The sequence below is a fragment of the Apus apus genome, chromosome 14 (genome assembly GCF_020740795.1).
Source record: "Apus apus isolate bApuApu2 chromosome 14, bApuApu2.pri.cur, whole genome shotgun sequence".
In the NCBI taxonomy this organism is placed as follows: Eukaryota; Metazoa; Chordata; class Aves; order Apodiformes; family Apodidae; genus Apus; species Apus apus.
In genome coordinates, this window is record NC_067295.1 from 13,007,197 (window position 1) to 13,023,674 (window position 16,478).

Here is a 16,478-nt window from a genome sequence, read left to right on the forward strand (position 1 = left end):
TTTATATTAAATAATGCTCTAAGAGATATTCAGAAGTACTTTGAGGCACACTGTATTGAGCAACTGCATACCATCAATGCAAAAAAATAACAAGATCCAATCAAAATAGTAAGCTTTTAATCTAAAACTGCATCAGTTAAAAATCCTAACATAAAAGAACAATTCTATGTTGCAGGCTGTCAAAAGAAATATATTTAAGAATTTTAAAGGCTTTACATCTGAGGACAATAGTATTTCATTTCCATATTGCAATAAGCCTATACAATTAAAAACAAAAGTCTTTATTTCTTTATCCATCTTTCTGTTTGATATAAGGAAGGACAGACATGTTAATTTATCAGAGACTTCTGACTAAATACTCTGCTCACACCAAATAGCAATAATTCTAGGGGAGGAAAAATACAGAACAGTCTTTTAAAACTAATATAAAAGGTGTCCATAACGTGATGCTGCAGATGACACAGCATTAGAGGCCATTAATGCAGGGACTATATCAGGCTCAGATGTGCTGATTTACAAGGTAAAACTGTCCCTCTAAACATCAAGTAATGTAAAAATGAATATTTGAGTAAAACTAATTTTTTTTTAAAATACTCATCATTCTTCCAAAGCATGTACAAGTACCTGTACAGAACTACTGCAGGGATGTTGCCTATTGTAATTGTCAGCCCTTGATTTCCTGATTTCAAAACAGTTAATAAAAGACATTCTTCTACACTTTAGCACATTTCCAGACAATTTCAACTAATTCAGCCATCAGTTCTTTAACGTGAACTGGTCCTAAACTCAAGAGCTGATAAGAATTCTGCTTTTTGCAGCTTCACAGCACAGAAGCAAGCCTTGCTATGTGGCAGGCTTAGAAGGGAAAAATCAAATTTTTCTTTGTAAAAGACACTCAGTGTATCCTAAAAAATTAAAACTTTATATCAGCTATCAAACCCTCCCTAATTTTAATTCCACATTCGCTAATATTCTAGTGTATGGCCTTGGGCAAGTAGCTTACAATGCTTCATTCAATCCTCTTTAAAATGAAAATAGTGACATCTACCTACTTTGACAGGGTTAAGTCAGTAATTTTCATTTGCATGTATCCACCATCATTCTAAGGTTAATGCTGCACTGAGACTTGCCCAATTTAAATTCCAGTGGAGGTTAAAAACTCTCATAAATGTATATTTATACCCTCTCACAGAAAAGTGGCAACATCCCTTTCTGTTTCTTTTCCCTAATATTTTCACTGTTAAACAGAAAATCCAGATGAAGAAAAAACTGTAATGGCTAGATTACACCAGAGACATTTGTTGAATGTTAAAGAAGTATTTTTAAAACTGGCGGGGGAGGCAGGGGAGTTTAAATTTTTTAATCAACTGTTTCAGGAAGGACTTCACCAAGTGGTAAGCAGGAACAACAGCAAATCGAACCTCTGCCTACAAGCATTTTCACTGTGCTGGCTTTGAGACACAGTAGCTGCTTACTGCTGGTCCTTAAACTATTCCTTCATGTCAGATGTTAGACATGGCTTTAGAGGCAGCAGCTGTTAAAAAAGAACAATTATGGCAACAAAGGGTCCAAGGGTTAATGTCCAGGTGCATCTGATCTAAAGGTTTTTATACTACCTTGAGTCCTAAACCAGCTGTTGCTGAGTTCCCCACTGTTTCTCATTAACATTGACAGCAGTTCCATGAGACCCTGATTAATATTCAAAGCATTCACACTCAGTGCTAATTACAGCTAATACTTAATTAAGAGGGCTGAACTTGTTATATTATTTTTACCAGCAACTCCAAACCAGTAACTTTTTAGATTTATCATAAAATGACAAACTGCACTGGCAATTCGAGCACCTTCACGTGGCTGAGTCTCTTCTACCTCTTTCATTACACTGGTTAAGCTGAGGTCTGGATCACTCGTTTATAACTGACACCCTATTACTAAGTAACCAATTAAGGGTCAGGGATATGTCTCTTTTTTTATTATTATTTTTTTACATAACCTCTGTGTATTCAGGGATTTACAGCCTTGCCATTACACAAACAAACAAAAAAATAGTAGAAAACTGGCTTGCAAGATTATTAGCCCAGGCACTGCATGTTCATTTAATTGTTTTGGGGAAAAAAACACAAACGAATACTAAGTATATTATGCTTATACACTCTATTGTAGCATATAAGTTTAAAATTATACTGACAATAAATCTGAGCTGTCCCTCTCAAAATCAGTGCCTAATGTAGTTTTTCCTAGCCTTTAAAATTAGTGTGAATTTATGATTCACAGTTACTACAATAAACAGAATATTGAAATAGCATGAAAACATGTATGCATAAACATGTTCTTTACTACTTTTACAGGTATCAAGCCAATAGCTTATTTTTAGCATATGAATTCATACCAAAACCAATGCAGTGTCAACTTAGTTGTATGTCCATGTGGTTGATGGAAATCCCAGCCTGCACACTAGTCAGATGTATTTGCATAGATTTTAAAGAACTAGAAGCTCTTCAAATATAATCACCTAAAATGTCCCTTTTATTGTGCCCTTTAAAACACCGTGAATTAAAATGAATAAGGGAAATAACAGATCTAATGCATCGAGTTAAAAACATGAAATGGCCCTAAAAGCAACAATTGATCCTAAATTAGCCTATGAACTCAGGAATTGGAGAAATCTCAAAAATGCAGATGACAATACACAGCAATAACTCTAGGCATGACAAGCTAAACAGAAGTTGTCCCTTCAGACTTAGTTCCAAGTATCTTTAAGATTAAATGACCCCTTAATGCTCACTTTGTGCATGGTATGTAATAAAGTAGCTGTTGGCAACAGAAAGAAGAACAAAGGATGGCAGACAGTCAGGCTCTGCTCAATATTCTGGCCTGAGTTTTAATGAAAACCACATTTCAACTGAAAAAATCTGCTTTACGTGGCAGTGTATAAAATCAAATTTATTGCTTTCTGGTTAAATGTTGAGCTCCAAAGAACAAAAAAAGAGAGCATTCCAATGATGTAGGTAAGTGAAGTTGCTTCTATTCCATATATATTACTCCACTAGAAGAAAAGCTTAGAGTTTAAAATGCTCCCAGTATCTCAGATCTAAACATGCCTTTTCAGCATCTTCTTCTCTGAAAGGATTTCATAATTAAGAAATGCAGGATAAGTGTCAAAACATAATAAAGCAAGCTTGTTATGTTTGTACACAAAAGACAAAGCACAGAAAATATTACTTATGCAGTGTTTCTTTTTAAAAACACATTTGCACCATAAAAATGTATTCAATAAAAAGCTTTCTGCTTGCCTGCATTTTCAAGTCTAACTAACAGTTCATTGTTTTACTCTGTTTTCTGTTTGTTGCATTTTGTTTCTTTGTCAAGAGATAGTTCACATTTAGAGAAAGCCTCTCATACTGCAGTTAAATGAGCCAAACTGCATCACATCCTTAGGGCACAGGAACAAAGAAGAAAAATGCAACATTACTCTGTAAACCTGCTGGTTATAAGAACAGCTCAGTTAGATATATCAAGCCCAACAGAGACAGATAATCACTGCTGTAGTTGACCCTCCTTCAGACTTAAGCAACCAAACATGAATTAGAAGCTTTACATGCAGTGGTGCAGCTGGCTATCAGAAATGCCCTGGCTTGACTAAAATCAAGAGTTTCAAGTGAAAATAAAAGTTAAAATACCTGCTGTACCATCCTGCTCCCTTTATTCTCCATAAACTTAGCAGCTGCTCTAGTCCCAGGCCATACAGCATCTGCCCAAGGCAAGCATCAATTATGGATGAGGGCGTGTGAGCAATGTAATGTGTGCACGAGTGTGGATGATAGGGGTGTTGAAGGAGGGGGAGCTAATGCAAGGCTTACTGACCTCCCTCTCAACATCTGACTGCTCCCAAAACCTGATCCAGATGGGACTCTTTCAGTTTGCAGGGCCTCGCCCCATCAATCACAGCAGGCCACTCCCCTGTCTCCTGCTACTAGTTATAGAGCGCACCACTGAGCAGATGATTACACACAGAAGAAGAAAAAACACAGCTTGACTACATTAATAGCTGTTTAAAAAACATTAAAAATGCTACTATGTAAGTTGCTGGAAGCTGAACATTTTTGTTTTAGAACGAAGACAGCTGCGTTCAGAGCTGCAGCCCCTGAGCTGCCCGTGCCTCAGCTTCTCACAGCTCCCATGTACAGTAACATGTGTGCATTGCTATGTCCCTAATTCCTCCTACATGTGGTAGAGCTAATAACAATAAGATTTCTATTTTAAAATTGCTGAACTCCACAAGAAAACAATCGATACTGAACTAGCCTGTTTTAGATTAAATGTACTTTATCCTTCCGTACAAATGAAAAATCGTTTCCTTTTTTGTTTCATTTCATGGCATCCCTCTTCCTTAGCAGGGAAAACATTTCAGAAATGCTTCCAAGGTTTAGTTCTGTGAGGCTCTTTAAGCAACTTAATACTTCGCTATTAAAGGAGTTTTCCTAGATGCTCTGGAGGTATTTTTAAAATTACTAAACTGCTAATTAAATCACATAACAAAGTAAACAAAATAGCCCAAGAAGATACAGACAGTCCAAAAGAATACATGGCCATTATTGCCACTCTGTGATGGACTATGTACAGACACAAGAATTCAGAAACAGGGCAGACGTGTAACTTAGGAATTCTTACAAATGTTCAAATCAGGAGGAGTGGGCAGAACAGCAGATAAATAGCCATCAATTCATTGTTAAACTGAAATATATTGGATTTCTTTAAAGTAGCAATGTAATTCTTCCAGCTTTGTTGCTGACACTCCCCAATTAATGATAATAAAAGCAGCCACTTCAAATTTTTCAGAAGGAATCAGACATCCAACCACACTGGACTGATAACCACAACTGACTGACTCTGCGAGCTTTCCCTGTTGTAGCTTAATTATCTGACCAGGCCACTTGACTCAGATCATTTGCTTCTGCAATGATACAAAATGAATTCTCCAGCCACATCTCTTTTTTGGAAGGTTCAGTACAGAGCCAAGTTCAGATTTCATTTTAAAAACTGTCTTGGTTCCAAAAGACGGGTATCCTCAAAAGTAGGAAAGACAATGCAAAATATTTTTTTCAGAGACCAAGGGGGAAAAATGTAACAGTAAGGAAGCAAAAGGGAATTTCTTTACCACCTTAGCAACAAAGTACTCTCTCTCTACTCCCATCACAGAGAAACATTTACGTCTGGTCCTCCTCACATCTAACAGACTGCATTCCAGTAAAGTCTGTGCTCTTGCTACTGCTTCATAGACATTTGAAAAGGAAATGTTCATTTTGGGTCAGTGCCAGAAGTATGGAACAGACTAATGAAACATCACAACACCCTGCAAAGTAGGAAGGTTATCTACATTTCCTTACATTTAACAGAAGGCAGAAAATAACTTACCAAATACTAAGTTCCAGTCTGAATTCCTGTCTGCATTTGAGACCATGTAGCACTACTGATGTACAGGTATATAGGAAGGAAGCATTCCCTCTGCATTCTTTGCAGTTGTCACTGCTGAAGTCACTGAAGTCTCCTGCCTGTTCCTCATGTTCCTCAACTCTGACTCAAGTCTTTTATACAGGTCTTTTCAACTGCAGCTCAACCTTCCATCTATTCCTTTTCTAAATACATGGAAAGATCTTTACATCACATTTTAAAAACACAAATCTCAAAAATTGCTTGAAGACCCATAGAGCAAAAGAACCTGGAGTATTCAGCAGGTGTATCTACAGTTCATTTTCAAAATAAGAACTGACTCTTACACCTAATCTTATTTTACACCTTTAGTGGAGCACACTGAAAATGATGATGCAGCATCATTGTACCCAAACAGAAGGAAGAAGACTGGATTGTCACCATACGAGGTACATAAAAACCTGCATGGAGCACTGGCCTTTAAAGACAGCAGCAGTCAACATTCAGTGCCATCAACTGACAGTGCTGTCAACTGACAGTGCCATCCCTTGGGCATCAAGGCAAGGTCCAAAACTCTTGCACATCTTGTCTGAAGTGTCAGAACGTAATTCATACTTGACAGCAAAGAAGGGAAAGAGTTATAGGGGTCTTGTGAAACTAAAGGAATGGGCTGACAAGAACCTGACCAAAGTTCTGGTCTTGGGACAGAACCCCCAATGCATTGGTACTGGCTGTGGACTGCAGACAAGGATGGGTGGGTCCTGGGGATCAATGAGGTCTGAATACATAGTCTGCTTTGGAGGCAATAAAGGCTAACTGCACAGTGGGCTGCATTAGCAAAAGGGTAGTCAATGTGTTGGGAAAAGAGATCATTCCTCCCTGCACTTGTGGGACAGCATCTGGAGCTCCGGGTCCAGTCTGGAGTTCCCCAGGGCAGGAGATCTATTGGCAAACTGGAGAGTTCAGTGGTGGGTTGCTCAGCCAGCTGGAGGGCTGGAGCACAGGATGTGTGAGGAGATGGGGGGGAGCTAGTTTAGCACATCCTGCAGAAGAGAGGGCTCACAGAAAACTTAACTTCATCTTCTCCAACTTAATGGATGGTTGCAGAGACAGAGACAGATCTTTGTCAGAGATACAGAGGAAAAGAACAAGAAGGAACTACCAAAAGTTGCAGGATGGAAGGCTTTGTTTGGCTATAGAGAATAAAATAATGAAGATCAGGTAAGTTAAGCACGGGAACATGCTGCTTTAGAGAGTTTGTACCATACCGAAGACTTCTAAAACTCAACTGGATAAGCCCCTTAAGCAACATGATCTGTGTTGTGACCCTTGATTTAAAAAGGATATTGGGATTACATGGCCTCTGAAGTTCCCTTCCAATCAAAAATATTCTATGTTTCAAGAGCAGCAGAACAGCTTCAAAATTTATTTTATACTTTCATCCTATTAGACTACTTTGCTCATAAAGAATTTACTGACAAGGAAGAGACAAGCTACAACTATTCATCTGCTTTCTCTCTTCAAGAAACAATCTCTCAATTCTTTGAGACAGATTTGGAATTTTTTTTAGAAAAATACATTTACATCTTTTTAATCCACAGCCAAAGCAGTATGAAAGAGGCATCACTACAGTGCATGCAAGATAAGAATAGTTTCACAAACAATGCAAATCAATGTTGTGAACTATGACATGTGTTAACTTTCTGCCAAATGTCACCATTTTTATTATGTAGAGAAACACTGTCTTAACAATTGCATCTCCAGAGAAATGAGTATTTTTCTGTGCCTTCTGCATCAACTCTAAAACAAAAACTACTACAGGCATATAAGCTTTTTAATTTTATCTGCAATTTTTCTACTGAAATGAAATTTTATTCTATTTCATATATTAATTTACTGAAAATCACTGCCGCCTCCTAAAGCTGAATTCTAGTAAAGCTAATATGTCCATTTTCTTATTTTTCAGTGTCTAGGAAAGTGGCTGCACAAGCCAATTTTTTATTTTTTTTTTTTTTTAACTGCAATACTGATTGAAGATATGGGATTTTTAAAGCTGGATCAGTTCCCAAATCAGTTCACAAGTAATTGTGACAAGAGAAGTGAGAAGTTAGTGCACTGAAAAAACGATCAATGGGAGTTAGAGAAGGAGGACAAATAGCAGACAAATAGTATGTTTATTGACATAAAAGATTTTGTCCTGAGAAACCATCTCTTAATAATCTAAATCCTAAATTTGCAAGAATGAAGGCAACACAGACCAAGTGCTGAATTACAGGCCTTTACAGGAAACAGTAAAAACATCAATCTGCTCTTTTAATCCAGCTAACACAGATCTCAGAGCTACCACAACTGATGATGTACCTGAGAGGAAACAAACGTGCTGCAACCATGTAGCCTTTAGGTCTGCAAAGCAAGAACCACTGGGACTTCTTTTTAACTACAGACAAAAATATGATTCACAGCTCTAGCAGTGGGAGCTGCAGAGATGTGTAGGCAAGACTATTTTCCTAGGAGGTATTAGTGCTTATGAGAAGCCAGATACAGCAGCCCAGGTGACAAACCATGTTTATGTAGCAAGACTATGTCTGCTCTCAACACAGCCCTGCATCATACTTTGTGAGCCTTTCTTCTAGGCTCCACCGAGACTATTCCTACCTTGCAACTTACAAACAAGCATAAGTATTTTCAGAATTTGAGTAAAAAACTTCTCTAAATGCCATCTGCACAGAGGAACTGAACAGCTATCAAATCCAGCTGGAGGCATGTTTTTCAACAGTGAGATAACTCCTAGAAATATGAGAAAATATTGTAAAATAGCTAAAATAATTAATTTAAGATTCACTTTAAGTAAAACTCAACAACTCAATTGCAATTTACTCCAAAAATCCCCTAACTGAATAACTCAAGAGATTCTATCACAAAATGTAGCCATGTATTTGCCATCTTTGTTAGCAATAGAAGGTGGCAAACCTAAGGTCACATGCAGAGACAACATTTGGCCTGGAGAACCGATATCAGTTACATCAGTACCTAAGTAGTTATTTTTGAAATTGTTTTCTATTTCAAAAAACATACTAGGCAGAGTGAGTGACGTGTGTTACAAGTATTAGACAAAGAGAACCAAGGAAACAGAGCTGTGACCAGGCTCACAGTGTTCTGCCTAGCAGACTTCTGCCTGCTTCACAAGAGCACCACTGAAGTGACTGCATCCCAAAGCAGTTGGACCCAGCTTCTCAGATTTGTAGCAAATCAAGGCTACAGGGACAGAGCAAGCAATATTACACCAGGAGACAGGAGGGCAGCAGCAGTCGTTTGAGTGCAACTGGCATGCCATCTCTTTGAGCTGAACACTTGGAATAACCTTTTTTACCAGGGACACAATCTTTCACTGATGAGATGTGATTTGGCCTCAGAAAATAAAGGAGACATTTCTCTTCATAATCCCTCATGCTAAATCCTTTTCTAAGGCAGTAACACAATAATCACAGTTCATCCATTATATGTGAAACAGATACAAGTTCCAGCATCACAAATAGGAGGATCATTACTTGACTCTACTGAAATAAAACCAGGAATATAGTCAACTGGTAAGGGAAATGAGAATGCAATGCCATAAGTTGTCCTAAGCAGCAAAGCTCACTGAAGTTCATACTTCCTTAGCTATTTGTTTGCAAACACCCATGTTTACTGGGCAGCTTTATAAGCCAGTTCAGTTTAAATGGCCAAATTAAGGGATAATTATTACTGTAAAAGTCTCCCAAATAAACTAGTGGGAATTGTTTTGGTTTACTCTGTTTAACCTAGGTACATTTAAGAGTTTGATGTATGTGGTAAGCTCCATAAAGACAATTACATGATGGAGCTTAGGAATTTGGAAGACCAGGAAAATAAGCAGCAGTTAGACAACAGCTTCAGGAAAAGAGACTTCAGCTTAAACAGGGAATTGTTAGGAATCTCTGAGGTTCACCCATGAAATGAAACTGTTCAAGGCAGCTGCTGATCGACTGATTGATTAAAGAGAACTTCAGTGTGTGGGAACAAACCATTCATTAGGCAGGAAGATATCCAGCAGAAAACCTACAAGGCTAAATAGAAAGTTTCTCAGTGAAGAAGGACAAAAGAAAGGGAGCATACAAGCAATGGAATCAAGGCTTGGCAACAAAAGATGAGTACAAAAATATTGCTCAGGTACTTGAGGACAAAATCTGGAAAGTTTTTTTGTCCAGTCTAGCCAGAAATAAGACAAGTGAAGACATAAGAGTGACAGGAAAGGGTTCTACCTATCAGGTCTGCCTGTTGCAAAAGAAAGTTCAAGGAAAAAGTTGATGCACGGAGGAGACAGTCTTGTCATTAAAAAGTTATAACAACACAAAGAAGTACCTCATGTCTTCATTGTTTCAGGTAAAGTCTGATGCTAAATCATTGCACCCAAATCATGGACACCATGGATAGCGAAGGAGAAGGACAATGAAGATGCAAGAGGTTAGGGATGACTTATTGAAGCTGGATGTATTTGCATATTTGAAGCCCTGGGGGATTCAAGAGGATGCAGAGGCAGTAGATCACTGTGATCATGAGCCAGTGCCTATTCAACTATGAAAAATGCCACTGACAGGGGAAGCCCCAGATGACTCAGAAAGCTAACGTTACTCCTGTCTTTTAAAAAGGTGAGGAGGACAATTGAAAGAACCACTGACCACTCAGCCTCAGGCCTTGGAAAGATCATGGAGCACATCCTTTAAGAATCCATTTCCAAGCACACAAAGGAGGTAATATGAAATGGTCAACATGGATTTTTCAAGGGAAAATAATGTTTGATCAACCTGTTTGCTTTCAAAGGACAAAAACAAGTGGCTACATGGAGGAAGCGAAAGCACTGAATACAGTCTACCTTGACTTCAAGAAAGCTTTTAGTGCTGTCTCCCTCTCCCATAGCATTCCCAGTTGAGAGCAGAGGAAAAAAGGACTGGGCTGTCAGATGGGTTGAAAACGTGCTGGACTGCCAGGCTCTAAGATCAATAGTTTAATGTCTAGCTCATGACCAGTAATAAGTTGAACATCTTCGCATCAATACTGGGTCTCACATCTTTCAACAACTTGGAGAATGAAAAAGAACACAAGCTCAGCAAATTTGTAGAAAGCAGTAAACTATGGAGCCTCAACCTAGGTACACCTTGATAAAAGTGAGAACTGAGGAATCAGAGTCCTAACACAGTTCAGTATGGAGAAGTGCAAAGTTCTGCATCATGGAATAACAGTTTGAGGGAATGAAGCTCGTTGCACATTGACTGAACCCCATTCAGTTTTAGTCTGCATATGATAAGGTATTAAAACACAGAAATGTAATCTATATAAATAGTAAGTGCCTTGTTATTTGTCCTTGGAACCAGATTGTTCCTAGACCATAAATCTTTCCAATTGCAAATGAAATTCTATTATTTTCTTTTTATTTTCAACCTCAATATTTTCAACAAATTTGGCAGAATATTTATGAATTCAATATATCCACAATTCATACTTACCAGTTCCAAGAAACAAGAATTGTGATCTTCATGCCCATAAACTTCCATGTAAAATGAAGTCATTTCAACAGAGCTGAATATAGTTTTATAGGTAAGAAATTCACCATCCTGCTGTTTCTCTTCTTTAAAATTTCAGAAAAAACTTAAATAATCTTGGAATTCACTGTTTTACCACTTCTTTCAGACAACATCCACTTCACACCTCTGTTTTATTTTGTAATTTCTAATATTTTGCTATTTATGGTGGAACATAGATGACCTGAGCTGCAATACTATCACAGTGATACCATCTCGTTTAGTACTCGTTCAAGCAGCGTTCGTTTTTTTTGGCACTGAAATGAAATGCTGGAACACGAGCTCAAATGTTATTTACTTCTAAGATTAAAATGACTATCAAATTACTATCATTGGGCACAAGGAACAGAGAGACTGGCATCCTGCCTCAGCTACACTTTGCCATGCTTATCACGGAGATAATTTGTGTACTTCGGTTAATGCTTATGTTAAGATGCTGGTATAGTACTAACAAGTAAGCCACAATACTGAAGAAAGATAAAGCTCTTCTTACCAGCAAGATAAAAATGGTGATGAGATTTGCCTGCGCAATGCAAAATGTATTTCTAAACACTGCTGAATGTCACAACTGGCTGAAAACAAACCTATGAAGAGAGTGAAGAAAATCCTTTAATGGTTCCTGTAGCATTGGAAAGACTTTTGCTGACTATTCTGAGCAGCGAGTTCTACTTTGTTAAATGTCTTAAAAGCTTCTGTGACTATGGAAGAAGTGGGCAATATGTCTTGACATTTTAATTTCCTCATGTGTAGGACAGGGACTAAAACAGCTGTCAAATCTGCAGAACTATATTGCTTCTCCCTGCTCATTTTATCTAGAAATTTTTTACTAGCCTTTCTTCACAAGACTGAAAGTACTCTTGTGAGACCCCACCTGGAGTACTGTGTCCAGTTCTGGAGCTCCCAACACAGGAAGGACATAGACCTCCTGGAATTAGTCCAGAGGAGGTCACAAAGATGATCCAAGGGCTGGAGTAGCTCTGTTCTGGAGACAGGCTGAGACTTGAGGGTGTTCAGCCTGGAGAAGAGAAGGGTCCAGGGAGACCAGGAAGCACCTTCCAGTGCCTACAGGACTACAGGAAATCTGTGGAGGGGCTTTTGACAAGGACATGGAGTGAAAGGACAAGGGGCAATGGCTTTAAACTGGAAGAAGGGAGATTTAGGAGGTTAGGCATCAGAAGGAAATTCTTCACTGTACGGGTGGGTAGTGAGACCCTGGCCCAGGATGCCCAGGGGAGCTGTGGCTGCCCCATCCCTGGCAGTGTTGAAGGGCAGGTTGGATGGGGCTTGGAGCAACCTGGACTGGTGGGAGGTGTCCCTGCCCATGCAGGGGGGTTGAACTAGATGGTCGTTAAGGTCCCTTCCAACCCAAACCATTCTATGATTATAGTTAATCTTGCTCTATAGCTGGCACCTGCCATAAGCCATAGGTGCTAAATCCTAGTAAGCTTAAAAACCATTGCTTTGAACAATATTATTTTAAAAGAATATAGATTGTGGGACTGAGTACAAATGAACCTTCTCAGTTTACCTCTGTATCTAAGGAAGGGAGGGCTGGGGGGAGGAAAGGTAATTCCAAAACTTAAACAGGATTGAGAAAAACTTTGGCATATTTACCAGAAGCATACAGCTTATTTACAGCAATCACATCCAATAGCATTTGTGTTTATACAGTATAGCAGCATGTATCACAGCCACAGCACCCAAATTCTAGAATTGGGGAAAATAAGCATCTACATAGACTATTGTGGGAGAGAAGAGTTAGAGCTTGAAAACTGCTTTTAATTCACATGAAGAGAACTGGCTGTCTTTTATACTAGAACACTAGATTAAATAAGATACCAAAAAAATGTTGAAACACTGCAGTATTTGCTGAGTGTGCACCTTGTGAGATGAAGGATACAGCAAATGTGTTAGCATTCTATCTGCAAAAGAAATTTATATTAGATACTGCTACACAGAAATTTATAGCTAGTAGGTATTCAATCAGAAAAGTGGTTTTTCTTTTAAATATTACAATCACATGGTATAGTACATCACTTGTGTCAAGTTCAATTTAATCATATCAGCATACTTAAAGGAAAAAAACCTCAATACCTACTCATATACCCATGCCATGAGGGATTATGTGAGACTTTATGAAGCTTTTTCCTTTTATTTAATATTCTGATATCTGTATAGAACAATTTTCATAAGTATTATACCCTCAAAGTAATCTATTCCATGGTCTTTTCAATGCACACCTAGTGTGCCTGAACTCCTAGTTACAGTATAATGTGTACTGCCAATTACTTATGTTCCTCTGAAGTCTGCCTGTGTAAAAGGTAAGACTTTTTCCTTGAAGTAGCAGTAGGTATGAGAGCATTACCAATTTTCTTTCTTCACTTGCTTTCTAATAGTTAAGAGCATGTTTAAAAAGGAACAACAATTTGAGTTCACTATTACCTACTGATTTTTGTCAGATTTAGCAGAATCAGGTATGAAGGACTGTGTTTCAGAAGAAGGGTTTGAGGAACGCAACAGACACTTGATAAGGTTTATACTGAAATGTGCTTCATGTACATACTGTTAATGACTTATCTGAACAGCAACGCAAAATGATCACTATAGAATCTATCAGAAATAAAACAGTTTTCAGCAGCCAGCAACTAAATACAATAACAAAAAATGTAGAAACATGAATTTTATTCTGGGAAAGTAACCAAAACTGGTAAGTGGCACATATGCCCAGTATGCACTTTGGCAGACTCACCCACCTCAGAAGACACGCACACTGTACGAACAGAATTTAGGCTCCAAAACAGGGACCTGAAAAGCAGAAGTTTATCTCTACAAATGTAATGAGTTTACTGTGCCAAGTCTGAATTACCCTCTTTTCTCATTCAGATCTAATTTTCCCTATCCTCCCTCAGTCTTCTTCTATTAGTGTCATGTAGACACACAGAGATATATGCATGTTCATAGTATCAAACTAAAGCCAATTTATTTTCAAAAGTGGGCTGATACAACTAGATTTGGAAAAAGTTGATACTTGTGAACTCAGGAAAATAAACTCCCTTGCTATCTTAAAAACACACTTTCACTCACATGAGGATCATAGAATCATCAAAGTTGGAAACAACCTTCAAGATCATCAAGTCCAACAATCTGCCCTACAACCCCTAACCACTAAACCATCTCCTGAAACACCATGTCCAACCATCTTTTGAACACCTCCAGAGATAGTGCCTTCACCACCTACCTGGGCAGCCTGTTCCAATGCCTCACCTCTCTTCCTGTGAATAAATTCTTCCTAATATCCAATCTGAACATTCTCTGGCACAACTTGACCCCATTTCCTCTTGTCCTATCACTAGTCACCAGGGAGAAGAGGCCAACACCCACCTCACTACAACCTCCTCTCGAGTAGTTGTAGAGAGCAATGAGGTCTCCTCTCAGCCTTCTCTTCTCCAGGAAATCTGCCTAAAATCTAAACAGAAGGGATATTAACCCTTCAGGTTCTAGAAGTGCACACATAAGATTGTTTATTTTACACAGATTTAAATTATTTCTTCTTTTCTGTTGAAATTAAGTAATACTTTGATCTAAACCCCAAAAAGGCTGTCAGAGCATTCTATTCACTAAGGAGACAGGAGAGGCAATAGGTAGGACAGCCTAGAGGGTAAAGATAATGTTATAAGGATTTGCATGTCTGCATTATGTTGGATTATCCAATGTAATTGGTAAAAAATTAGGTTTTGTGTTTTAGACAACATGCATCAGCTGTGAAAAATAAAGTATCCAGCTATGGAAGTTAAGAGTGTTTAGCTACACTCTTCATGTTATGTGTATCGTAAAAAAAATGCACTTCCTTTATGAGATTAAGATGTTCTTTTGAATTTGAAGTGCCTTCCAGGATATCTATCCTAATCCAGCCAGTCTCCATTGATTTGAACAGACCTTCCGGGTGCAAACTGACCTTCCTTGTGGAAAGAAAGTGAAGCAAAATACCATTCTCAAACTTTGCAATGGCAATGAAGACTGACAGCAGAAGAAGCTTGGATAGTCCCAGTATAAACTCCTTTGCTCCAAACAAGAAAAAGCTCTGCCATTACAGTCTCAAGTCAGAGGAAGAATTTCAGAAACCAGGAATTCTAGTAATAAGGAATACCTCTACTTTTTTTCAGCAAGTCCTGACCAATTTCTTTTGCATCTAAGAATTAAAGAAAACTCTTTTCCTCAGAGCAGTGACTACCTGGCATGACCTTTTTAACAGAATAACAGACAAATAGAAGAGGGGAAAGTGGAAGACAGAGTGGGTGGGTGGGGGCATATTTTCACGGTAAAAGTAGATAAAGATACTAGAAGCGCTTGCATTTACATGGGGAGTCACATCACCCACCATGAACCAGTTAATAGGTTGCTTATGAGCTAAGAGAGCTCTTCACCCCACCTCTACAGCACTGAACACATTAGCTGGTGAGCTCTCATCCAGAAACACGCAGCACCTCTGCCTGCGGGTATTACCACATGATGCAAATGAAGTTGTAAAGAGAAATCAACTCATCAATCACAATCACAAGGGGACACTGAGCAATGCAAAAGGATTAGCATTTCAGCCCTGCTCGGGTCTTTCCTATCACCACTCTAATTAAATACCACCTCAAGTGCTTTATTACCATTAGAAGTCTCAGTGTTGAAGGCTAGCATTCTGGAATCTAAGTGCTGAAGCTAATTAGAAATGAGAAAAAGAAAAATGTTCATTAAAAAATCTGGGATTCCCCTAGCAGAAATGACCTGCACCTTGGAATAAAGATTTGCCTTTCTGTGCATTTGGAATACCATGTTAAACAGCTTTCATTAAATTGAAATATTTTACTTTGAACCACACAACTGCCATTGTCTTTCGGAAGCAAAGCTAGATTTATCTGTATCTACCAAACCATTGTTAGAATTTAAAAGATTCTTGGCTTATGGTTAGCTGATAAGAGCCTTAATTCCTCTTCTTCTAGCGTTTGATACACTAATTTAAATTTTTTCAGTCTTGGCACACTCAAGGGCTTTTTGCCTTACTTCCCTGGATATACATAAGCCCGTCATTACTATTTATGAAGGCGATGAAAGAAAACATTAAACAGTCAAAGAAATATAAATCTTAGATTCTAACACAGAGAGTGAAACAGCAGGATTAAAAACAAAATTAAATGGAAAAAAAACCACAGCAAAAACCTGAAGCAAATACAAAGACATTTGCAATTTAAAGCAATACAATATAGCTGAAAAGCAGTTTTCTCTTCCACTTGACTGCCAAGTGACCTGACTCAGGATTTTATGGCCTTCCCAGGAAGAAGCTAATGATATCAGTAACATACAAAACTTAGCAGTGAAATTGCAGTGTCATAAGCAAAAGTGAGGAGCAGAGAGAACCTTCTGACTCAAATGATGAAGTAACAGTTTTCCTAATCTTTAGCCATC

The 16,478-nt window shown here is 38.3% G+C and overlaps 1 protein-coding gene across 41 annotated transcripts in view; it reads right to left on the bottom strand.

Moving 5' to 3' along the window:
* Nucleotides 1–16,478, bottom strand: part of RBFOX1 (RNA binding fox-1 homolog 1) — a 1,074,031-nt gene that overhangs the window by 129,657 nt on the left and 927,896 nt on the right. Inside the window, exon 1 of one of the 41 annotated variants that reach the window (XM_051631828.1) lies at nucleotides 10,953–11,030. The exons of the other annotated variants lie outside the window; for them this stretch is intronic. Within the exon in view, the coding sequence (XP_051487788.1) occupies nucleotides 10,953–11,015 (63 nt within the window). The 5' untranslated portion in view covers nucleotides 11,016–11,030. Of the gene's footprint in view, nucleotides 1–10,952; nucleotides 11,031–16,478 lie in introns of those variants that run through there. 41 annotated transcript variants of the gene reach the window in all.